At 41.8% G+C, this 25652-nt stretch overlaps 2 protein-coding genes across 23 annotated transcripts in view; one reads left to right on the forward strand and one right to left on the reverse strand.

The window, feature by feature from the left end:
* Positions 1-25652, forward strand: part of PPFIBP1 (PPFIB scaffold protein 1) — a 178522-nt gene that overhangs the window by 58497 nt on the left and 94373 nt on the right. The window lies entirely within an intron of this gene.
* Positions 12560-24197, reverse strand: C11H12orf71 (chromosome 11 C12orf71 homolog). Its single transcript, XM_089921568.1, is given in 7 exon segments — positions 12560-12703; positions 15937-16236; positions 16613-16941; positions 16944-17282; positions 19531-19564; positions 19567-19710; positions 24102-24197. Coding segments are annotated over 7 exon segments (1386 nt in total).

Here is a 25652-nt window from a genome sequence, read left to right on the forward strand (position 1 = left end):
GTGTTCTAAAAAGGAAACTTTTAGAGTGAGTTGAGTCAAAGACAACATTTGACTCAAGACTCTGAAATTCTAGTTCTGACTTCCCTACAAATTAGCTGTGGGACTTCAGGTGTATTATTAATCCTGGGTCTCAGTTTTCTCATCTGTAAAATGAGAAAGTTAGACTGAGACTTTGAGGCAGAGGAAGATTCTGTGAATTCTGTAAATGTAATAATATCAAGTTTGGGGTGTAGCTGTATTTTTCTGAATGCTATATTCTTTCATGGGTTTGCCCCAGGTCAGAAATTCTGTGACAGCAGGTTTTGGTTTTTATGACAGTAGGGGAAGGAGTAGTTTTAAGATATGACCTAAGTTCACAAAATAGTGAACGTCACAGCAAGTAAAAAACAAATGACCAGACTGTTGTGCAGGCCATATGAGTATATATAAATTCATTTTCACACTGACATTTACTTTAACCAGCTCTCATACACTTGCTTTGTTCATCAGAGGATGTTTATATTTATGTTAAACTACATAAATAAATATTCAAGACATTGAATTTAAATATATGACATAGCTGGATTATGAAAGCTGCCTTTGGCCTTATCTCATGTCTCTACTTAAATTCTCAGTTCTCATGTTACAGTCCCACAGTTGGGAGTATCACAAAATTTGGATACGTTTCGTGGTTCCAGATGTTGAAGAAATTATTTATTAAAAATGATATCTATAAACTAGCATTGAGGGCTTCCATGGTGGCGCAGTGGTTGAGAGTCCGCCTGCCAATGCAGGGGACACGGGTTCGTGCGCCGGTCCGGGAAGATCCCACGTGCCGCGGAGCGGCTGGGCCCGTGAGCCATGGCCGCTGAGCCTGCGCGTCCAGAGCCTGTGCTCCGAAACGGGAGAGGCCACAGCAGTGAGAGGCCTGCGTACCGCAAAAAAAAAACAACAACAAAATCTAGCATTGAAATGATTCAATGGATTCAACTGAATTAATAAAATAAGATTAACTACTAAATAGTGTTATCACTTAATAATTACTTTTAAGTTCTTACCTCTATCCTCTTATACCCAGGGGTATCTGCATGAAGCTGGTGTAGGAGGACATGTAGGAAAGATTTAAACTGAGAACTTTAGAATGTTTGTACTTTAAGACATTTAGATGTTCTGGCAACTGACAAGTAGAAGAAATATCATTTGCCTAGAGTGCAGGCAACACCCTGGTCTCTCCCATGTGGTAGTGGTTCTTGAGATCACGGGTGACGGTGGTGAAAGCTGTCTGGTTATACCACCTTGAGGTGGAATGGACCCAGGCACAGGAATGAAGTGGGACCTCAGCACGGCCTCCTCTTCATTAGGCCGAGAAAGGCCATGGGAATGTGCAGGACGCTACTCGGGCCTGCCCACATGATCACTCCACCTGGTCGTGTAGTGGTTTCTAAGCAAGCGATTTGTAGCCACTGAGATAGCATCATCCCCCAAGAACAGCATCCAGCCCAGCTCTGTCCCTGTGTGCCCTTTGTCCATACCCTTCTTGCAATCTCTATCACTTTAATTATTACATGGGGTTTGACGTTTTCTATCTCCTGACTATGTGTCTTGGACCAAACATTCTTTATTCTAGGCAATTTGAACTAAACATTCTGAAAATACTGCTTGGGGATGGCTATCTTGTTTGGAATCGTGTGTCACATATGTGGTTTTGTCTTGTGCTTCATTGGTTCTTCATAACCTGAGATAATACATAAATGAATTTCTTTTCTTCATGAAATTTACGAAAGCTTTTCCTTTTTATTTTTCTTCCCTTTAGTTATCTCTCTCTCTCTCACCAAATGTCTAAGATCACCTTTACAATCAAATGGAGATTTAGTTGGGCTGTTAGAACTCTTCCTTCAAGCAGACGCTTCCATGTGTGTGAGCATGTGGATGGAGTTGGAGGGCTGCTTGAAGCTCTTTGCTTAACTTGCCAAAGTCATAGCCATCTTTTTTTCTTTGCTGTACACGGGCCTCTCACTGTTATGGCCTCTCCCGTTGCGGAGCACAGGCTCTGGACGCGCAGGCTCAGCAGCCATGGCTCATGGGCCCAGCCGCTCTGCGGCATGTGGGATCTTCCCGGACCGGGGCACGCACCCGTGTCCCCTGCATCGGCAGGCGGACTCTCAACCACTGCGCCACCAGGGAAGCCCATAGCCATCTTTTTATTCTCGGTTGTTTTCTTTTCTCCTCACCTCTTGGGAAACTGGTCAGTGCCTTTGACTTTTTTTCTCCTTAATACAGATATGCAAGAGTGTAACTGTTGACAGAGAGCAGGAAATGTTTACACGTCTAAATAATCAAAATATGTAGGGAGCATGTGTGTGTGGGCGTACATACACGCTGGCTGTGTAGCTGCACAGGTTGTGTGTGTTTCTCTCAAGTCGCCATGCATTTCCGCAGTTAATGAGGAGGGCTTAGCATCTCTAATGGCACTTAACGTACGTAGTCTCAGCAGTGTTTTAAGGAGGAAGAGGGTTGCGGGAATTCTGACTTCCGCTTAGTGGATCTGTGGTTTAATATTGTGGTATTCTGGGGAAATCTGGGTTCTGGCACCCGAATTTCAGTTAGCCAGGGTCTCCATCGCTTTGAGAGTAAAGGAGTGGGAGAAGGGTTTTCAGTCATTCTTAAATCCATTGTTTAGCAGTAGCTCAAGGCTTTGTGCGTTATAATCACAGAAATGAGGTTGGATTCCAAAGGTGTGGTCAGTGTTCCTTGCGTCCCTAATGCTAGCCTCTCTTTGTCAGATCATGGCCCAGAGATGCTCCAACCAAGAGGAGACTTAAATTATGGGTGTGGCAATTCACAGGCATTGTAGCAAGATTCATTTAAGCTTCAGGCAAAAAATAATATATGCTATCTCCTTAGAAATATTACGGTTGCTTTCAAAGTTTGAAATAGCCTTGACAGCTTCCTGTGACCATTACCTTGAACTGAGGCATAATCCCTGGCCGACGACCAACTCCTAAATGAGGTACAGTAAATTGTATTTGCCGTCTGTGTTTTCGTTTGTATTTCAAAACACAGGTTGTTGTTGTACCATCATCTTTTCTTGTTTGTATGTTTGTTTTTACTTTATTCCTTTACCTTCATGGTAGTAGTTATATGCTTGGCTTTAAATATTTGGTCCATTTGATTCTGTGATATTAAGAGATTTTAGAAGAAAAGGTCATCAGCTGTCTTTCTAGGCTATTCTGGGCATTTTGTACTATATTTACTTTGGACCCAGCTTTTCTTGCCCTTGGTTTCTGATTAGCTGTTCCTCCTCCTTGCCTTGGCCTCTCATCTTGCTTGGAAGCATTTCAACAGATCTGTGTTTGGATGACTGTTTTCTTTAACAAATAAACACTAGCTCAACCTTGGGAAAGAGTCAAGAAGACAGGATGGAATTCTCCGTTAATGCTTCTGGTTCAAAGGCATGGGATTCTTGGAGCAGGGAAGGTGCCTTCTTACTACACTGATGTCTGGGAGTTGCTTCCTGCCTGAGGGGAAACATGGGTTTCCGGGGCATTCTCAGAAGTTTTGGATAATTTGGTGAGACTTAAATAGTCTTATTGTTTATAAATTTTTAGAAATTAAAGAATGGATTATTTGGTTAGAAAAGTGGGCTTTTTGGTTCTTCAGGGTCTAAATTGATCTTGTCTGAGGTCTGGCACAGAGCACCCCTTTCAGAGGCCTTTTACCCAGATTGTTGGAGTTGTCAAAAAACTAAGTATCAAGCAGGGAATAGGTGGTCTTCAAGGAGTATCAGACTTTAAGCATAAAGTTTTCACCCAAGAGAAAACGGTGATACCAAAACACCCATTTATGTTGACCTTCTTTGTGAGACTGTGTCTAAGTGACTTTACAGGCACAGGAAATACCAACTAATTCTACTGAAGTGTTACAGGACCCAGAAAGTAATTTGTTTTTTTTTATTTTTTTGTCTTTTTTTTAAAAAAATGGAAATACATTTGACATACAGTATTACGTTAGTTTCAGGTATATTACAAAATGGTTTGACATTTGCATATGTTATGAAATGATCACCATCGTAAGCCTAATAACCATCGATCCCTGTACAAAGTTATTATAATAATATTGACCATATTCCTTATGCTGTATATATTATGCTGTATAATATTGACCATATTCCCCATGACTTGTTTGTTATATAACTGGGGGTTTGTACCTCTTAATCCCCTTCACCTATTTCACCCACCTCCACATCACCCTCCCTTCTGGCAACCACCTATTTGTTTTCTGTATCTGTGAGTGTGTTTTCATTTTATTTTGTTTTTGTTTTTTTGGGTTGGACATATAAGTGAGATTATGTGGTATTTGTCTTTCTCTGCCTGACTTATTTCACTTAGCAGAAAGTGATTTCTGTTTCCTCCCTCTGTGGCATTCCTGAATCCTCAGGAGGTAGAGCTGAGAAAAAATCAGTGTGTTCTCTGTACTCCTGACCTGACAGAATGCAGCTGATTCTTGTTTGTTGCAGTAGTGACATTCTGTGAAGTCACCAAAATGCTGAATTAGTGCCTACTGAACCGTTGCTCCTAGGGGATTCACAGGCTTAGGTTCCTGTGAGCTTCTGTCACAGCGTCTTCACAACTGACCAATACATAACCTTGCTTCCATTTAAAGGGACCTTATTTAATGGTGCTGATACATTAACATTGAATTCCCGATGAACAGCACTATAACTCGTGCTTGAAGTAAGCTTACCTAACACATGCATTTTCTCCACAAGGCACCTCACAGCCTTCTTGCATTTAGAAACACTAAACAGCACTTCAGCCTCATGCCTGGGGACCATTTTAAACTCTGAAATCACCAACCAGAAGCACAGAAATATGAAAAACATGGCACAGGATAGACCATGAAAAGGACACTTATTTATAGTAGGAGAGCTAAGCTGAAATGAGAAGGCAGAGCATTGCCTTGTTTGACCTCAGCTGGGACCATGCACAACGGGCACTCAAATTTTTTGCCACTCTGTACATGGCCATGAACAACTGCAAAAGTGCCACTGATACTGATTTTGGGGTTACAAATAAATTTTAGTGAGTGGGCAGATTCACAGACATCTACTGTATAATACAAGCAAAGTAGCCCCAGACATTGTAGCAGGAACCCTCCTCAGCCCAGCTCTACAGTTCACGTAGAAAGCCAATCATTTAAGGTAAAAATGAGTTACAAGTTACTATTGTGACCAATATCCAGAACGCATTTTTAGACAGCTTCATATAAGATGAAGGCCAATTAGTGATTCCTTTTGTTGAATAAATGACAGTTAACACTTCTGCCCTCACTTTGAACATCTGTAGAATAGGAACAACATCTTGTGTATCCCCGGGTCCTTGGTATTAAGGGTAATAATGGCCAACACATAGTGGGACCTCCGCAAGTGAATGAATAATAAATAAATGAATGACAGAATGAGCCAGGAGAAATCTGCTCCATGGTGCCTGGGCACTTGAGGGCACAATATGAATCTGATGTATCTTTTCAACTTAGATCATGTCCACTGTGTTCATTAAATTAACTCAGGTAAATGCTTACTAACTGTCAGAGAGAGTAATGTCAGAGCTGCTGTAGCATGGAGGGTATTGCAGCTGGGCCGGAGGATGGAACAGGAGGACCACCAAACATTTTGAGAAAACTACTTAAGGGCTGGAACTGCACTGGACTCTTTCTTCCATCTCATCATGGAGCCTGGCTGGCAGGATTTTTTTCTCTAACATTCTTGATACCAACTTCTCTCCACTTCAGCCCCACTCCCACACTGCTGTTATTAGAAACTTCTCTCTAGAACATAGATTTGTTCATCTCAACCTCTTGCTTCAAAAACTCCATTCTCCCCATAAGAAACAATTCAAAGCTCCGTAGTGACCTGGCTCCATCCCTGCACCTCAGACTTCAATCTCTTAACCATCGCACTGAAGTACACCCTGTGCTCAAGCTAAACTGGACTCATCGCTGGATCCCAAGCATGCCTTTTAGGACTTGTGGCCATTGCATAGACTGTCCCCTCTGCCAGTGTTGTCTGCTCCTTCGCCCCGCTCTTCCTTTCAGCTCTAGCTCAAATTACAGCCCCTGTGCTACGTCTGGCAAGATGCCTGTCTCTCCCCAAGTGTGAGCTCTGCAGAGGAAGTGTCTGTGATACTCACCTTTGTGCACAGCCTCTAGCATGTTAATGTTCAGTAAATGTATTTGAATGAGTGAATGCATCTAAACATTATCTAGAGGAAATAAGAAGGCTTAAAACGTCTTTTTAAACAAAAAAGGGAGGATAGACTATCACATTCTATTAAGGCAGGTAGAAAGCTGTGGCTGCCCTTTTGTTAAGTAGCTTTGTCTGTTGTACAAAACTGAGCTTTGCCACTCAGGAAACACCTACACTGTGCCACACTCCCTGGCCCCCAATATAAACATCCAGGGACTAGACTTAATTAAAGTAGAAGCTAGTGAAATTTTATGTGAGAGGAAATGACATTCAATTTCAGATATTATCTGTTTCAATTATTTCCTGCAGATTAACGATTCATTTCACCAAGCATTTATCGTGGAGCTACTATGTACAAGAAACTGGGCCAGGGGCTTTGGAGCGTGAAAAGATAAGCAGAACACAGGGGCTTTTGTCTGGTGGGAGAGAAAGTTGTGGAAGCGCATTTCTGTAAAACAGGATAAAATGTACACTTACTGCAGGTAGAGCCATGGTTAGCACAAAGGAAGGAGAAACTTATTTCCAACCTGCTCAGTTCCATAGAAGAGCTTGGATCTAACCTGAGCCTTGAAGGGTGCAGTTGGGAGTAGGTAGGTGGCAAGGCAGATGGAAGGAGTAGTAGCATGGTTAGGGCAGTTCCAAGGGGAGGGAACGGTATAAGCAAAGGCACTGAGGCAGGAAAGTACAGGGAGCAGCAGCAGGGGACAAGTACTGCAGGGAGCATGGGGGCGAGGGTGGAGCATTGTTCAATAAGACTGGGAAGGCACATCATAATCTGATGGAGGGAAATGTAATGGCAGTTTGCTTGGAATTAATTCTGTGGTCATTAGGAGCCATGCACATTTTCAAAGCAGAGGAGGTATATGACAGGAAGGGCAGTGGCTAAAAATTACAAGCTTTTACTAGGTGTCAGACACTGTTACTAAATCCTCACCATAGCAGTTTGAGGTTAGTACTATTATTGGGTCGGCCAAAAGGTTCATCCGTTTTTTAGTTGTAGCATTTTGTTGTCTTTAACTTCATTAGAAACAATTTTGTTAGATTGTATGTGACAGCTGTCATATCAGTGTGCATTTAAAAAAAAGCATCAAAATCGGTGAATTTTTGTATAGACACTTTAATATTGAAGATGGAAGGAAAAAAGCAACATTTTTGGCATATTATGCTTTATTATTTCAAGAAAGGTAAAAACGCAACTGAAACGCAAAACATAAGATTTGTACAGTGTGTGAAGGTTCTGTGACTGATCTAACGGGTCAAAAGTGGTTTGTGAAGTCTTGTGCTGGACATTTCTCACTGGACAATGCTCCATGGTTGGGTAGACCAGTTGAAGTTGATAGCGATCAAATGGAGACGTTAATTGAGAACAATCAGTGTTGCACCACGTGGGAGATAGCTGACATACTGAAAATATCCAAATCAAGCGGTGAAAATCATTTGCACCAGCTTGGTTATGTTCATCTCTTTGATGTGTGGGTTCCACATAAGTTAAGTGAAAAAAACCTTCTTGACCATATTTCCGTATGCGATTCTCTAAACGTAACAGAAATGTTCCATTTTTATTTTTATTTCATTTTACTTTTATTTATTTATTTTTTATATTTCGCTGCATCGGGTCTTAGTTGTGGCATGGGGGATCTTTCGTTGTGGCGTGTGGGCTTCTCTTTAGTTGTGGTGTGCGGGCTTTTCTCTAGTTGTGGCATGCAGGTTTTTCTCTCTCTGATTGTGGCATGCGGGCTCCAGCGTGCATGGGCTTGTAGGTTTTGGCACACAGGCTCTCTAGTTGCAGTGCCCGGGCTCAGTAGTTGTGGCACATCGGCCTAGTTGCTCTGTGGCATGTAGGATCTTAGTTCCGCAACCAGGGATCGAACCTGCATCCCCTACATTGGAAGGTTGATTCTTTACCACTGGACCACCAGGGAAGTCCCTCCATTTTTAAAAGAAATTGTGACGGGTGATGAAAAGTGGATACTGTACAATAATGTGTAACGGAAGAGATCATGGGGCAAGCGAAGTGAACCGCCACCAACCAACCAACACCAATGTCTGATCTTCATCCAAAGAAGATGATATTGTGTGTATGGTGGGATTGGAAGGGAATCCTCTATTATGAGCTCCTTCTGGAAAACCAAACGATTAATTCCAACAAGTACTGCTCCCAATTAGACCAACTGCAAGCAGCACTTAATGAAAAGCATCTGGAATTAGTCAACAGAAAACGCATAATCTTCCATCAGGTTAACGCAAGACCGCATGTTTCTTTGATGACCAGGCAAAAACTGTTACAGCTTGGCTGGGAAGTTCTGATTCATCCGCCATATTCACCAGACATTGCACCTTCGGATTTCCATTTATTTTGATCTTTACAAAATTCTCTCAATGGAAAAAATTTCAATTCCCTGGCAGACTGTAAAAGGCACCTGGAACAATTCTTTGCTCAAAAAGATAAAAAGTTTTGGGCAGATGGAATTATGGAGTTACCTGAAAAATGGCAGAAGGTAGTGGAACAAAAGAATGAATACGTTATTCACTAAAGTTCTTGGTGGGACTTCCCTGGTGGCGCAGTGGTTAAGAATCCGCCCGCCTGCCAATGCAGGGGACACGAGTTCAATCCCTGGTCTGGGAAGATCCCACATGCTGCGGAGCAACTAGGCCTGTGAGCCACAACTACCGAGCCTGCTCTCTAGAGCCCGTGAGCCACAACTACTGAGCCCGCGTGCCTAGAGCCTGTGCTCTGCAACAAGAGAAGCCACCGCAGTGAGAAGCCTGCGCACCGCAACGAAGAGTAGCCCCTGCTCACCGCAGCTAGAGAAAGCCCTAGCGTAGCAACAAAGACTCAATGCAACCAAAGCTAACTAACTAAATAAAATTTTAAAAAATTTAAAAACCCTCTATTCTACAAAAAATAAAGTTCTTGGTGAAAATGAAAAATGTGTCTTTTATTTTTACTTAAAAACCGAAGGCACTTTTTGGCCAACCGAATAGCATCACATTTTAAAGATCAAATGGAAAGCCCAGAGAGCTTAAGCAACTTCCCCAGGATCCACTGCAAATAGGCAGTGGACCTGGGATTTGAAGCCAGGAAGTTTTATTTAAGAACTTGGGTTTTGAACCTGGAATTAAAGCGTAGGATTCAGAGAGTCTCTGAACTTTCTGAATTGTTTGCAAAGTGTTTAGTATATATGAATGCGTGCATGTGTTTAAGAGAAAATCTGTAGCTTTAATCATATAAAAGACATGCTCCATAAAAGGTTAATAAGGACTATGGTAGCACCCTCTTCTCTCAGAAGTCCCTCAGTATGTTCAGTGCATTATATGGTGACTTTAGGCTTATGCTACTTCTTAGGTTGGAAGAAGCAGAACAATCTAGCACCACTCAAAATAAAAGGGAATGTCAAAACAATTTGTAGGAATTGTTAGTATTGTAAGTGGCAAACTGTTCTTGATTTGTGAGAAACATAGAAAATGCCCAAGAAGTTCTTTTGAAAGTAAACATGAGCTATCCAGGCCTTGAAAACTGTGGATAGTTTGAGGGCAGAGACCCTGGCTCTGCATTGGGCAAAATTACTCTTACAAAAGCTAAATAAACTCCTGAAATTTGAAATGTTTTTTAAAAGTGCCTAGATGCTAATCTTCTTTCAACTGCACTAATTTGTCTTTTTACAGTTAGAGGGACTTAGGGGATGAATATTTATTAACCCATGAGACTGAAAATTCCTTAAACCCCGGTGGTAAATCCAAAGGCAGATGCCAGGATGAATGAATCCAGATTAAAGAATTGCCCAGTTTATACCACTTGAGAAATCAGATTAATACCTAAGTTTTGTTTAGAGTAAAAATTTTAATGCTTTATATATGTACATCTTTAAGACGTTACTATCACACAAGAATAGCAAATACAATATTTTAGATATTTTACAATAATTTGCTGGATTCCCTACTTACTAGAGTTTTTCTTAACATTTCTCCCATCTCTGTTTTCTCATTTTCTATTTTGTGTTTTTCTCTTGGACTGTTTCGAAGGGCTTAATATATAGTCCCCATTCAGACTTGTCCAACTGTTAAAAAATATCTTTTATGGTAGTTTTGTAGATTTGAAGGATTCAATAAGGATGGTAAATAAAAATTGGTTGTCATGTCTCTTTAGTCTTTTTTTTTTTTTTTTGCGGTACGCGGGCCTCTCACTGTTGTGGCCTCTCCCGTCGCGGAGCACAGGCTCCGGACGCTCCGCGAGCGTGGCCCCATGGCCATGGCTCACGGGCCCAGCCTCTCCACGGTGTGCGGGATCCTCCCGGACTGGGGCACGAACCCGCGTCCCCTGCATCGGCAGGCAAACTCTCAACCACTGTGCCACCAGGGAAGCCCTGCTCTCTTTTTTGAGCTATCTTCTCTTCCTGCTTTTTTTGTTTTCTCTTATTTTTCATTTCATGACATTAACATGTTTGGAAAGTCTGAGATAGTTGTCTAGAAGTATGTCTTTCAATCTGGTTTCATCCATTGGTTTCCTAATGATTAGATTTAGATTAAACATTGCTAGCAAAAATACACTGCTTCTCTTTAGAAGGTACAGGATGGTGGTTAGGCTAAATTTAATCATTGGATTAAGCTGGTGTTCACTGGACCTCTCCATTGTAAAGGTACCCAATCCCCTTAATCACGAATAAGTCGTCTGTGGGGTAATTCTTGGGGACCACGTGCATATCTTGTTCCTCAACTGTCAGTTATTCACCCAGTGGTTTTCGCATTCATCTTTTTTTTTTTTTTTTTTTTGCGGTACGCAGGCCTCTCACTGTTGTGGCCTCTCCCATTGCGGAGCACAGGCTCCGGACGCGCAGCCTCCGCGGGCCGTGGCTCACGGGCCCAGCCGGTCCGCGGCATGTGGGATCCTCCCGGACCGGGGCACGAACCCATGTCCCCTGCATCGGCAGGCGGACTCTCAACCACTGCGCCACCAGGGAGGCCCTCGCATTCATCTTTGATCCTTATGTGAATCAGTTACTATGTTGGTGGTTGCAATATGGTACTAACTGAACTTTCGAAAGTCACTTTACTGGAGAAAAATTCTCCTTCTCATTCCCATCCCTATTTGGGAAAAATCTAGGCCCCAAAGACAGATGGCAGAGGAGTTGACAAAAGGGAAACTTGTAAGCAACTATCCAAAAATATATGTCTGAAGTGTTTTCTTTGTGAGTGAGTGTATAGTAAAGTTCTAGGAGAGAGAGAGAGAGTGTGTCTTTTAGTTTCGGGGATTTGCCCTTAAAATAATAAATCCTTAAGATTTATTAAGGATTTATGATGCAGATGAGGAAAAACAAAGTAAATTGTCATTCTGATTTCCTTCTAGACTGAGAGAATTCAATAATAATGAGGCGAATTTTCATTCAACCCAGCCACAATCTGAAAAGATATTGATATTTGCCCTCCCATTTGAAAATACTCAATGGTTCTTTATAAAGCATGTTAGATTGAAATCAAATGGGCATCAAAACCATGAAATTCCTATGAAAGGTGGGATAGTAAACAGAAATTGTTTCGTAGGGGGGCTTTCTTGATCTAGGCTTATAATTCTTTTAAGATTTATCCTAAGGCTTTTATACCTGCTTTGCTCATGACTGACTCAGTGACTCAGTGTTATCTGATGAGGATCTTGTTTCACTTTTGAAAGCACAGTGTTGTTCTCTCTGTTGTGGTAGTACGGGGTAGCAGGAGAAGATTGACTCTGGGCGGTGCAATTGAAACCCCCCCCATCCATCTTGAGATTAGAGAGTACCCTGCATGCAATATCAGTTCTCCTGCGTGCAGTTCATAATGAAAAGACCTAGTTTTGAAGCATGTAACTATCCCTCCTGCCTAAACAAAACTATTCTTAAATATAGGGGTAATTATCAGCACTCTCTATGAATTCATTTATAATTTGCTTTATTTTTCTTTTCATTGTTTTGTAAGAGGATCTTGGACACTATTTTTGTGACCAGGTAGACCTTGGACTCCTGCATCTTTTTGAGCCATGAATTTTCACATTATGTTCTTTAAGCCTGGAAAAATGACTTGCCCGTATTTTGCTGGTATAGTATGATCACACACTTTTTTCTCTCATTGAGATCTTGCTGAGTGAAAAATTGGTGTGGCATGAGATGGTCTATAAAATTTACATTAACCTATATCCCAATTCTGTGTTTGGAGATAGCTGAATACTCCTTGCATTTGTTTGATAATTTCTTACCCTGCATGCTGGCTTATATTATGATGTTGTTATAGATTCCAGAATATGAATATTTAAGGCAAAACCTTGCTAATTCAAGCATCTGAACTTTATGGGTCTCAAGGTTGAGCAATTCACTTGAAGAAATTAGACTGGCATGTGCCCGGCAAGCACAGTCATTCTCCTAGAATCTTGAGGTTTCTGCAGAGCTAGAGTCTCTCCATGGCCACGCCCAGTTTGCTGTCAGTCCACTTGGTGTGTAGTGGCCTCCACCAGCCCTTTGGACACGACACAGAGCAGAGAACCTGGTCCTAGGTTGGCATGTAGCTAAGAGCTTCATAGCATATTTGACGCTGTAATAAATGAGGAGGTACTGAAATAGTTCCTATTTTTAAACACTTTGACTCACTTTCTAAGATGTAGCACAACCCCAAGGAATATTTAGCATTCCAATTCTTTATAAAAAATATTTATTACAGGGGCTTCCCTGGTGGCGCAGTGGCTGAGAGTCCACCTGCCGATGTAGGGGATGCGGGTTCGTGCCCTGGTCCGGGAGGGTCCCACATGCCGCGGAGCAGCTGGGCCCGTGAGCCATGGCCGCTGAGCCTGCGCGTCTGGAGCCTGTGCTCCGCAATGGGAGAGACCACAACAGTGAGAGGCCCGCATACCGCAAAAAAAAAAAAATATATATATATATATATATATATATATATATATATATATTTATTTATTTATTTATTACAAAGGCTTGTAAAGTGCATTGCTTGAATCGTAGAGGTGGGTTCATACTTGTCAAGCAGGTTTATACAACACTGAAAAATAAACACAAATATGTCAGAAATCTTACAAATGAACAGGGCTTCTTATTCAGTGTGGGCAATCTTAAAGGGAGTTTTTGGGTGAGTTTTTCTTAGAGGTTGACTTAATTACTAGAGAAAGAATTGAGCAAAGCAACAAGACTGGTTACCAGCGCCATGACGGTAGGAGATGTCATCTTTCTTTTAGGTGTATCATGGTGTCTGGTTAAAGCAACAGTAAGGCTCCACGTATATTTGTTGAATTAAATTTTCAAATTAGTTGCTAAATTCCTCTGGTCTTAGGTTTCTCAATCAAGGTCAAGCCACCTCACTTGACTTTTCACAGATTGCCATTTTCTCTTCTTCCTGTCTCCCCCCTAACTCTCCTTTCCTGCTCTTAACCCTGCTGGCCAGTGACTTTTGACTTAAGGAATAGCAACTCTAAGCTGTTGTTTTTCATTTTCAAAGAAAACTGTGTAGGAAAAAAGAGAAATAGGACATATTCAAATCATTAAAAAGATTATATAGAGACAGAGAGATCACTCTGTACCAGACACTGTGTTAAGATCTTGCAGTGAAAAGGAACCGAGACCTGGTGCTTGCCCTCAAGAGGTCGGAGTCTGTAGGTAAAATAGTCATATCAAGAGAGTTGAAAAGTACAAGTCATGGTGTGAGGGTAGGGACTGGGGGACAGCTTAAGTAAAGTTGACCATGTCAACTGGAAGAATCAGTCTTGGCCTCATAGCGGCCCTAGAGCAGGGTCTTTAAGGATGAGTGCCCCAGGCAATGTGGACTTGAGAAGGCATTGGGGGAATTCTCCAGGGAATGGAGAAGGTAATTCCTATGTTTGTGTATTGGCTCTTATGAGAAGCAAGACAGTTGTTCTGTTGGGGAATTTGGAGAGTATAGATTAAAAGAAGAGCTGGGAGAAGAAAAGGGCAGGCACTGTGAATGCTAGTAGATGTGGTGGATATGCCATGGCTTGGGAAGGAGGGGCAAAGGTTGCCTCTGGAAGGAGGTGAATAAAAGTCATGGAACGGGTAGGGTAATGGGACTCAAAGTCTTGGTGAAGTCAAGGAGTAGCTGAAGGTGGCGGAGGGCATACACGTGAGCTAGTTGAATGGGAAATATTCTCAGAGAGGTGGATAAAGTGAGGAGTCTGGCTGTGCAGAGATTCAGGGTGTGACCATGAGCATATACTGCTAAGAAGGCCCTGCTCTTTGATTCCTTCCTTCCCATGGTGCTGTCTTTCCGGGGACAATATCCTCCCCAGTGTCTCTCATGTATAACCAGCCAGGATCGCACACCTTAACTCCATGCCAGTTTCTAAAGTCCTCCACCTTAAACTAACCACATTTCTGACTCAAGCAACCTCATATATGAAACCTTGTAAAATCAACCTCCCCATGTTGAATTGATTATTGTTTAGTAGTCAGTGTGGACCGTGTACAAACTACTGTATTACCAGCCATAACCCTTTATAGTCATATGTTTACATGGCTTTCTCTCTTAAATAATAAGGCAGCTGGAGCTCAAAGATTGAATTTGTTTTTGCTTTGTTTTTTGTAAGCTAGAAAATTATCTTGTGCTCCTATGTGCTAAATTTTGTGGGAGGAAGGAAGAGATAAAGAAATTAAAATTGTGGAAAGGAAGGAATTTGAAACCAAAGAATCATATGAACTCTGAAGGTCCTATAGGGTGGTAGCAAAAGCTGAAGGAGGGCCCTTGAGTAAACCTGAGGGTGAATAAGGAGGATGGTGGTGGTACCCGGGAGGTGAGGTGATAACAATAATAGGGGCTAAAAGTGTGATTACAGCCTTCCTCAAAGAAGCTGACGTTTATTGGAAAGTTTAGTGACCATTGTAAAGGAATTTCAGAGGGCACAGTGGGGAATGGACTGGGAGGGAACTTGGTTGAGTCAAGATCTGCTGAAACCCATAACTTTTTGTAAATATTGCTTCTGTGTGGGAAATATTTCAATGAGAATTGACTCAAACTCTCACTCTTGGATGTTCCTTGGATCAGGGCTTCTGGGGATATCCTCAGGAGAATGAATCATAGCAATAACATTAGTAATGATATTATTCAAGTGCTTACATTATCTCATTAATTCTCACAACAGCCTTATGAAGTCTGTATTATTACCTTCCCCATCTTATGAATAAGGAGAGTTAGGCATTCCCGATCCTCGCATTCCTCCTAAGTGGGCTACTTATTCTAGCCAAGGCAAGGTGCACTAGAACCAGTCAGGTCTTCTGGGAACATCAGATCCGCCGCCTTGAACGCCTGATACTGCCAACTGAACTTAGCTTCCTGAGGGACTTGGTATCCTCTGCCACTTGCTTGAGTCCTGCAGGTTCAACCAAAGCCATCCTCCCATGTTGGGAATTTGATGGGTTGTACTGCTGCCTTCAGAAAGTGGGGATTTGGATGAATGATAAAATAGGTTAAAATATATAAAGTGAAATAGGGTGAAATACAGAAAGAAGTGGGGAGAGGAGGAAAAAAGAATGCCTTCAGGTTAGGAAGGATGATAATACTGAAACTTCCCAGAGAATATATTTCCGTCTTCGGGCCAACATATAAACTTTCAGCCTGAGCCAGCATCTTGAGCTGGGAGCGGAAGACATGGATAACAAGAATATGTATTTTGTTTATTGGGGAAAAAATAGCTCATGGGGATTGTAGAATAGGGGCTATCAAAAAGTTTAAAAATCTGGCGTTATGGGGTGGCCTAATTCGAGGGATTCTTGAGGCTGGATTCTCTTGCTTCTGTGAGAGAGTCGTTTCTTTTGTGCTAGCTGACGGGGGTTCTCAGTGGCCTTCTCGGGGTGCTCTCTCCCCCAAAATGAAGGGAGGACTTGGTGCCTTAGCCAGCGGAAGATCCACCCGAAGTTCAGACAGGAGAGGGCTTGTGTGCTGGAGTGAGTGTCCTCCTTCTCTTGCGGACCTGATGAGATTGAGGAGGTCTCTGCAATACTTGTCCTTTGGCTGCCAGTCACCTGGCTTAGTATCTGCCAAGAAAATGAGTTTTAGATATTGTGTAACCTAGACAACAGTGGGATCAATATTTATCCATTTATGGAGCTCAAATCCTTTAACCAAAAGTGACCCAACGGTACATGCACAGTTTCAGTACTCATTAATACACACACACACACACACACACACACACACGCACACCTATTTTGGTCATAATTCTTGGCTTTTTCTTTACTTTCCTACCCTCTTCTCTGCCTTGGTGCTCCTCAGTATTTTCCCTTCAGCTCCACTCTGACCCTTTTACAGCAGGTAGTAATTCTCTGTGCATTCCCACCTGGCCCCTCCGCCAGGCCTGGCCCCTCCGCCAGGCCTGGCCCCTGCTTGCCTGTGAGGCACCTCTGTGCTCACTTCGGCAAGCTCCTCTTTCTGAAGCCTTGGAGGAATCTGTGGAAACTGGATGACATCTTCATTTTCTGATGGGTTGAACTTGGCCAAGTGTTGACAGCTCTCATGTTCTTGATGACTAACCTGAGCCATACCTGGAGGGGAGCTGCTAGACAGCTGAGAGTCTTCCTGCTGAACAGATTCATGGAACACACAGTCCCCATCTTTGTCATCTTACTGGTTCTCAAGAAATTTCTCAAGCTTTTGCACAAGACCGTCCAGTTTGCTGAGAGTCAGTTATGTCTTCTCTTTGGGCTACTTGTCTATCCACTGGTTGTCTCCACTTAGGTCCAATTAGCCATCGAGTCTGAATTCTTAGAGGCCATGTCAACATCCCAGGCCAGGGCGATTCTTAGTTTGCAAAACTGCTCTGGGTCGTCCTGTATTTGGTCTCATCTCCCCAGGAGTCTCCCTATGTTTTCAGTCTGCCATGTCCCTTGGATAGGAGGGACAAAGTGGATTGAAGGACCTTCAGAAAATGTGTCTTCACAGGAGATGATGTTCTCATAGGAAAAGTTGTCCTCACAGGGGAAATAGCCCACAGAGAGACTCAGGTTTGATTCGGAGCTGCTGGAGAATGAGTGCGCCGTGGAGTTCAAAGGCGCAAATCTCAGGTCTCCCTCATCCCAGGGATCTTCAAAAGAAAGAAAAAATAAGTGGGATTGGGGAAAAGAAGAAGGTAAATAACGGTACTTACGCAATAACGTTACGCATTCCTTTTTCTATTCGGAGCTATCGCATTCTGATAGAAGTTCATCCTGTTTTGCAATCTGCAGTGAAGAATGAAAGAGACAGCCCTCTCCCTTTCAAAACCTGTTCTATACGACCCTCCGTACTAAGCATCTTCACGGGACGCCTCACATCATGTTATACAGCTGCAAGAACTTGTATCATAAAAGAAAACTATCATCATGGTATAAAATTGGAAAAATATAAAAAAGGATGAGGATCAAAATAAACATGCCTGTGATCCCCCCTGTCCAGAGATAATGATAATCATCATGAAAACATTTTGGTGGACTCCCTTATAATCTCTTCTTTTTCTTTATATGTACTTATACGTATATGTGTGTGTGTGTGTGTGTGTGTGTATATATATACATATATATATATGTGCAGTCACATCACATATATATGTAGATATGAAAGTCACATTGGTTGAAACTGAGATTATTATATTTGATGGCACAACCTACAATAAACATATATATGGCTATTCTGTCACTTTTCACCACTTTCTTATTAATGACCATTAGTAGTTATTATTCTTAATAGATAAATCTTCAGTAAACTCCCTTGTTAATCTTTGTCTCTCTTTATATTCTTAAATGTGGGTTTAATGGATCAAAGATCACAAATGTATTAAAGGATCCTTAATAGTTGTTACCAAATTGCTTCCCAGAAAGATTATAGCCATTTAGATGCCCATCCTCCCACCATCTGATGGCACTTTTTAGTGCAGCTTTTTCTATGATGCCCCAGTAAGTAACTGGGGCAGAGGGTAAGAATACTCACACGCATGCACGCACATGTTGTAGTCTCTGTAATGCTCTGCTCTGGTGGCTGCCCTCGTGAAAGAGGTGCTGCCAACTCCTGAGCCATAAACCGGGGAGGTGAAAAATCCTTCAGACCCTGAGTCTCAGTGGCTAAAAGTCCAACTGCCAGAAGTCTGTGTTCTGGGACTGTTGGTTACCATGGCAACACAAGGACCCAAGTTATAGTCAAAAATGTGGGAAGAGAGAAAAAAGGGATAGGAAGCTGCAGTAGCCAGTGCCTTGCTCCCAAAATATCCTGTATCCGTATCATCCCGGCTGATGAGGATCCCTCTCGAGGGCAGAAGGACAAATACCGTGGCGGTTACTTCCCTCTTGTCATGTGGGTGTCCAGGATAGTCCTGGTCTAGAGGGAATTTAGAGCCTATTTGGGGAAACGGACATAAACAGCCTCTTGTAGGACTGAATGGTAAGTGCAGCAACAGAACTTAAAAATAATGTCATGGGAGAATGGAAGAAGGCGCCTTGCGCAGCCGGGCAGAGATGGGGGAGGGGGGGGTCTGAAAAGTCTCCAAGAGAGGATTCCCTCTGATCTCAGTATTTAGGGGGGTGTGGAAGTTAGTGAGGTGGAGGGTGGGGAGGGGTTGGGGGAGAGGACCTTTCAGGCAGAGGGGACACGTGAGCAAGGATCCCCCAGGTGAGAAACAACCAGGAGTGTGGGGAGATCAAACATGAGGAGGTAAACAGGGTCAGTGAGATGGTGGAAGGTCTTCCACCCCTGTTAGGGAACTTGGTTTTTATCCTGCAAGCCTGTACTTGGATAGAAGTTTCATTTGTCAGGCATTCTTCCAGGTAATTCAAAGTATATTGGATACTCGACATGATTAAAACAAGCAAACCAAACAGAACTTCCAGTGCACTTGGCAGCATGAATGTTATCAGTTGGCTTTCATGAGAACGGTGTCAGTAGGTTTGCAGTGGGTTGAGGAATGGATGGGAGGAGACGAGGTGGGAACAGTGAACCTAGACCATACTTCAGCAGTGTCTGGATGACAAAGTGAGAGGGGAAGGCAGAGGCAAGGTTAGTTTCCGCACCCACGCCCCAAATACAAAAACGGTGCATAGTCAGTACAGGGGGAGAGTTTCAAAACCTAAACGGTTGGCTGCTGCTTTTGGAGAGAGTAAGGGTGGGATCCGTGGCATGGACAGGGGGCTTGGTAGTAATAAAGGGAGTGTGTTATTTCCTGGTATTAGAAGGAAAAAAGTGAAGACGGTTGTGGACAAGTTTGGAGGAATGCATCATTGAGGACCTCTGTTTTCTACTTTGAGTGTCCCAGCTAGGCTTCTGCCTTATTCCTGAGATTGTCTGCACGGTTTTAAACCTGTTACCTGGATCTCTGTCCTCGTTGTCCTTGTTTCCTTGTTCCCAGTGTTATCTCCTTTGATGGCCTCTTCAGTAACATGAGCTGCCTTGGTTTTTCTACAATTAGAGCTTTGCTTTTCCTTGCCATCTTCCTCTAGGCGCCTCTGCTGCTCACCAAGTCCTCCCACCTCCCAGTCTACCCTTCCCTTCCCAATGGCATCGTGGAATTATGTGGGATCGGTCAGGTCTCAGTGGGTACTTTGTAGGTGGGGAAGTAAATCGTTCATTGTCTGTTTCCAAATGTGCAAATTCTGAGGACAAATGTGGGTCGTGTAGGATTGAAGGCTGTCAGTTGCAGAGACTAAACAAAAAATAACCTTTTCTAAGAGCAAAATCATCTTGGCAAATGTAGTTACAGCCACTGCCAGCCTGGTCTAAACTGTGGGGCTATGGGGTACTGTTTTTCCGTCAATTCAGTGATTCTCAGGAAGGGAGTAGGGCTTCCACTCGAGTTTCCAAGGAATGAAGTGTGTGTGTACTTGGAAAAAGCATGTTCTTTTTTTTTAAAAAGTTTTTTTCCTTGGAGTGTAGTTGATTTACAATGTTGGAAAAGCATGTTCTTAAATTAACATTGCTTAGATATGCTTTTGGTCACTTTTTTTAAAATTTCAAGTTTCAAACAGTATTAAAAGAAACCATACGGTTTTTATATTTATCCAAAAAGAAGCATGGATTTCAACACACACACAAACACACACATCCAAAAAAGGAAAAAGCCAAGAAACACTGGTGCAACTTAAAAGAACCTCAACTCATTGGAATCTGTCAGTTGCGTAAAGATCTTTTTCAAATATTTTTCTGTCTTTGTTTCCATTTAACAAGATTACATTTAAAGTTTTCTACGACTCTCAGGTTTTTTGCTGTTGTACCAGTTAAATTTCTAGGTTCTGTTAAATAAGATTGTTTTAGGTGAGTCTGTTTCAGGAGTTATGATGTCCTGATATAAGAAATAGGCAGAGTTGGAGTTGGGGAGACACCATGTGTACCCAACAGAGGCCACCTGGCAAGTGGCCACAGACGGCCACAAATCCCATGAGTGATTGGGGTTCTAGATTAATCCCAGCGGGTGTAGGTCAGGAGCAACATGCTATGCTCCCTAGCATTTATTGGCCACTTACTACATGCCAGGTCCTATTTTAAGCACTTTATATGTGCTTATTGTTTAATCTTCACAGCACCCCAATCTGTTACGTATCGTTAGTTGCTCTGTTTTACAGACAAAGGAACCAAGGCATGAGCAGTTATATTCCCCGCCCACCTCCTCCCTGAAAGATTCTTGGGAGAGTTGACTTAGGCCAAAATCAAATTTGTATTCTGGTTCCTTTAAAGAAACTCCTTTGAGTGGAACAGTGTGTTCTAAGTAAGTGGTCGGTAGAACCGGCCCAAAACAATGGCCACATCTGGGGCAGGCTAAAATGAGATTTAAAGTAAATATTCACCTCCCTCTTTGGCATAAGGAGATCTGGATCCCTGTGCTCTGGCTTTTCATGAAAACTCTGTGACCTCCTCACAGAGCAGTGGGAGCCTAGAACAGGATTAATGAGTAGCTTTCTTCCCATGCAGCTGTAGTGAAGGTCAGAGGGAAGCTGTATGCCATACCGTTACCCATGGAAATGGGACTAAACATAAATATTTAAGTAGGAAGGAACTATTTCTCAGCCTAAACTTCTAACGTTTAGAGTGATCCTGAAGGAAAAAGAGCTTCACACAGGGGAAGCCTCAGAGAAAACTTCAAATTTTATTTATTTGTACCATACTGCCGTTTCTCTGTATATTTGCTCTGTGTGTGTGTGTGTGTGTGTGTGTGTGTGTGTGTTTATATGTGTATGTACATATGTATACATATATATTTCATTTTAAATACAACTCAAGTAGTGAAAGTCCCTGAAACTCACCTTTCCTCCTGCCCCAGAAAAGGGATATCACCGTTAATTGATATATATTACATAATTTGTTCAGATACTTTTTTCCTAAAGCAACATTGAAATAGCAACGACACACGCCATCTTTAGGATGCCATGCTGAGGAGCGCATAACTTAGCTTTTACATCTAATAACAGATCAGGGGATTTGCGGTCCTCGTTAACAATACCCCTTGTGTTAATTTCTTTCCTAGGGCCTTATTTTGACTTGGTGGGCTAGCTTTTCTTGAATCACAAGTATATTATCTAAATAGTATAGCTGGCTCATCATTACCTCTTCTCTTGAAGCAAAATCATCTATAATAAAGCTCTTGAGTTTTCAAAAATGATAGTATGTTGTGAATTTACAACGTTTTAGAACTGAAGCCAGTAGTAATGGAAGTTTTGAAAATTGGAACACTTCCTCAAATCCATTTGACTTGCTGGGATTTGGAGCCTAAATAAATAGAGTGGGAAGTTTCTAACTTCGAAATTAAGCTACTGTTATGGTTAATTTTGCGTGTTAACTTGACTAGGCCACAGGGTACCCGAGATATTTGGTTCAACATTATTCTGGTGTCTGTGAGGATGCTTCTAGATGAGATTAACATTTGAATTGGTGGACTGACTAAGGCAGATTGCCCTCCCTGGTGTGGGAGGGCCTCCTCCAATCCTTTGAAACCTGAATAGAACAAAAAGCTGAGTAAGGGAGAGTTTGCTCTATCTTCCCTGACTGTCTTTGAGCTGGGACGTTAGTTTTCTCCTACCTTTGGACTCAGACTGGAATTTACATCATCAGTTCTCAGGTTCTCAGGCCATTGGACTTGGACTGGAGCTACACTATTGGCTCTCCTGGGTCGCCAGCTTGCAGAGGCTAGATCTTGGGACTTTTCAGCCTCTGTAATTGCATGAGCCGATCCCTTACAATAAGCCTCTTTTCTCATTCATTTTTCTATATGTGTGTGTGTGTGTGTGTGTATGTATAGACACACATTCATATGTGTACTCTTGGTTCTGTTTCTCTGGCAAACCCAGACTAATATAGCTACTTGTTTTTCATTTTTTGAAATTATGAAATATTTTAACAATATAAAAAGATGTCATGAACCCTGTCATATGGTACACTGAGGACACAATGTCATTTTTATGGTGGTCTTGCCCAAAATGTATAATCACAGCCTAATAATGAGACAATAACTGTCACAAACTGAAGAAGACTAAAGAGAAATAACAACTAAATGCACTGTGGGATTCTAGATAGGATTATAAGAATAGGAAAAGGACATTAGTGGAAAACCTAGGGAGACTTCACTATGTTCTTTATTTTAGTTAATGGTATTGTACAAAGTTAATTTTCTGGTCTGATTATTGTAGTATGATTGCATAAGATATTAACATTAGGGGGAGTGGGGTGAAAATATATGGATAATGTGTTTGTGACTTCTCTGTAAGTCTAAAATTAGGTCAAAATAAAAAAATTTAAAAAGAATACATAAAAATATAGTAAATGATGTAACACACACCTATATACTTATAACTCAGTTTGGTCAAGTCTTAAATTTTGCCATATTTGATCCATTATTTTTTTGAAAAGAAATAAAACATTTTAGATAAAACTTAAGTCCCTTTATATCCCTTCCCTGATCCCCTTTTTTCCCGCTTCTCCCATGATTACGATCCTGAATTTGATGTTTATTTATCTTGTGCTGCTATAATATGATTTTACATATTAATATATTGTTTTACCTTTGGAGACAAAAACCAATATAAATATAAATTTACTTAATACCACTGAACTGCACACTTAAAAATTGTTAAGATGGTAAATTTTGTGTTATGTGAATTTTGCCAAAGTGAAAGAAATTTAGGGGAAAAAAAACATGGTAAATGGACTACAGGTGATGCTCTTTGGAAAAGAGGAAGTATCCATGGTTTATTTTGCTTTGCAACAATTATTGTTGACAAAGACATCCTTTTTCCAAACCAATTTCTTAGCTGAAATATTTGCAGTGTTTATCTTGGGGATTAGGGAAAGGACAGGTATAATTTCCTGTGCTCTATATGTTCATTCCCAAACAGACAAAGCCTTATCAAAGCTCATGTACTTAATTAAAGGAGGATGGTGGTGGAAATAGTGTTTTGGTGTGAGCAAAGTTAAATGGTGCTTTCACATGTTCGGTCATTTAATTTTCATGACAGTCCTCTGAGTTGTGTGTTTTCATCCCAGTCTTAACTTGTGCAGTTCATATTACCCAGATCTGCCTCCAGAGTCCAGAGGCCCTCTGGAGCTAGGTTGCTGCTGCTGGGAACCAACCTCAGCTGATTTGTTTCTACATCACTGGTGAATATGGTTAGTCAACAAGGAACAGTAGATGAGAACTATACGTTTCCTTTCCCCCAACTTCATCACCCAGTATGAAAGAAACTCACAGGTTGAATTCTGCCACACACACAGCATATAATGGCAAACAAGCATAAAAACATTATAGTGTTGTTTTGTAAGCTCCAGAATTGTGCTGCCCAGCAGGGTAGCCACTAGCCACATGCAACAATTAAAATTAAATTTTAAAAAATGGTTCTTCAGTCATTCTAACCACATTTCAAGTGCTAAGTGACTACCTGTAACTAGTGGCTACCTTATTGCACAGGGCAGACAAAACTTTTCCATCACTGTAAAAGTTCTGTTGGACACAGCTGCTCTGGAAGGTCCCGTGGTCTGTCCTCTCGTGCATTTGGATAGCACTGTGAAAGAAAAGTTTTGTTAGAGGCAGATGGAACAATCCTCTAGCTAATCTATCAGGATTTAGCTAACTTTCATGTCAGGATCAGGTGATAAAATTTCCTCCAAAGTGTCTAGAAATAGGACTAGTGGGAATCTTTAGCTGAGGGTACCATTTTGAAAGGTTTAGACAACTGGGTTGGATAGAGTCTTATATTCAGTTTATGCAAGAGAGGGAATATTTGTACAATACTTAGAGCCCATTGTGAACATCATTTGATCAATGAAAAATCATGTACGGCAGCCATTATGCTGTGAGAAACATAGTTGACTGGATTTTCTGTTTATATGAGCTTTTGATTAGTCATTCAAATGCTGACTGCCCCAGAGTACAGGTTAAAAATAATTATCACCAGGCTTCCCTGGTGGCGCAGTGGTTGAGAGTGCGCCTGCCGATGCAGGGGACACGGGTTCGTGCCCCGGTCCGGGAAGATCCCACATGCCGCGGAGCGGCTGGGCCCGTGAGCCTGCGTGTCCGGAGCCTGTGCTCCGCAACGGGAGAGGCCACAGCAGTGAGAGGCCCTAGTACTGAAAAAAAAAAAAAAATAATATTTATCACCTTTGCTAACTTGTTCATGTTGAAGTAATTTGAAAAATCGCAGACAGTATAATAGCCTGTGTATAGATTGTCTCATTTAGTCTTTACAACATCCCTTTGCAGTAGGCATTGCAGGTATTAACCTCATTCGGGGCTTGATTGAATTCCCCACGGTCCTGTGGCCAGGCTATTACACGACGGAATCAGTTTCTTTTTTCATTGAATGAGAACTCAGTGCAAATCGTTTGTACAATTGCCAAACAAAAGCATATAACTTTTCTTGTTTTATTTCTTAATGTCAAGGCTCATACCTACTTCAGGCCAAGACTGATAGTGCCTCGTGCAACACCAAATACAGAGAACCTATAATCCTTTCCTATCTCTCTGTTAAAATATGTCCTGTATTTTTCAGTTTTTTTTTTTAATAAACAACTGCATGCTTTCCATTTGAGTGCTCTATCAAGTTCCAGGCCACTTCTAGCAGCAGCAAAGTCATTTTCAACCTGAATTTGCTTAATCCATAAAGTAGCGATAATAATGTCTTCTTTGCAGAGCTTTTGTAATGATTGGAGATTATATATGTGGGATGCATGGCAGTTGGTTTATTTTCATTGCATCACTGAAGAATCTGCAACATTCTCCTCTTTTACTGGCATTGCCCCTCTGGGAAAAATGTTTTTATTTTATTTTAAAATTTAAAATATAGACCCGTTGCCAACTCTGATCGCGTATTAAAATCATGTGTGCGTTTAATAACTATACTTGCGTTATGGTTATCTGAATGTCTCCCCTCACTGGTTGGAGCCTCCAGAAGGGCAAGGCTGGTCCCTGTCATTCTAGGTGGTGCCTGCATCCTCCAGCAGGTGCCAG

The sequence above is a fragment of the Delphinapterus leucas genome, chromosome 11 (genome assembly GCF_059928025.1).
Source record: "Delphinapterus leucas isolate spDelLeu-1000000601 "Yukka" chromosome 11, BTC_Dleu_Yukka2, whole genome shotgun sequence".
NCBI lineage: Eukaryota > Metazoa > Chordata > Mammalia > Artiodactyla > Monodontidae > Delphinapterus > Delphinapterus leucas.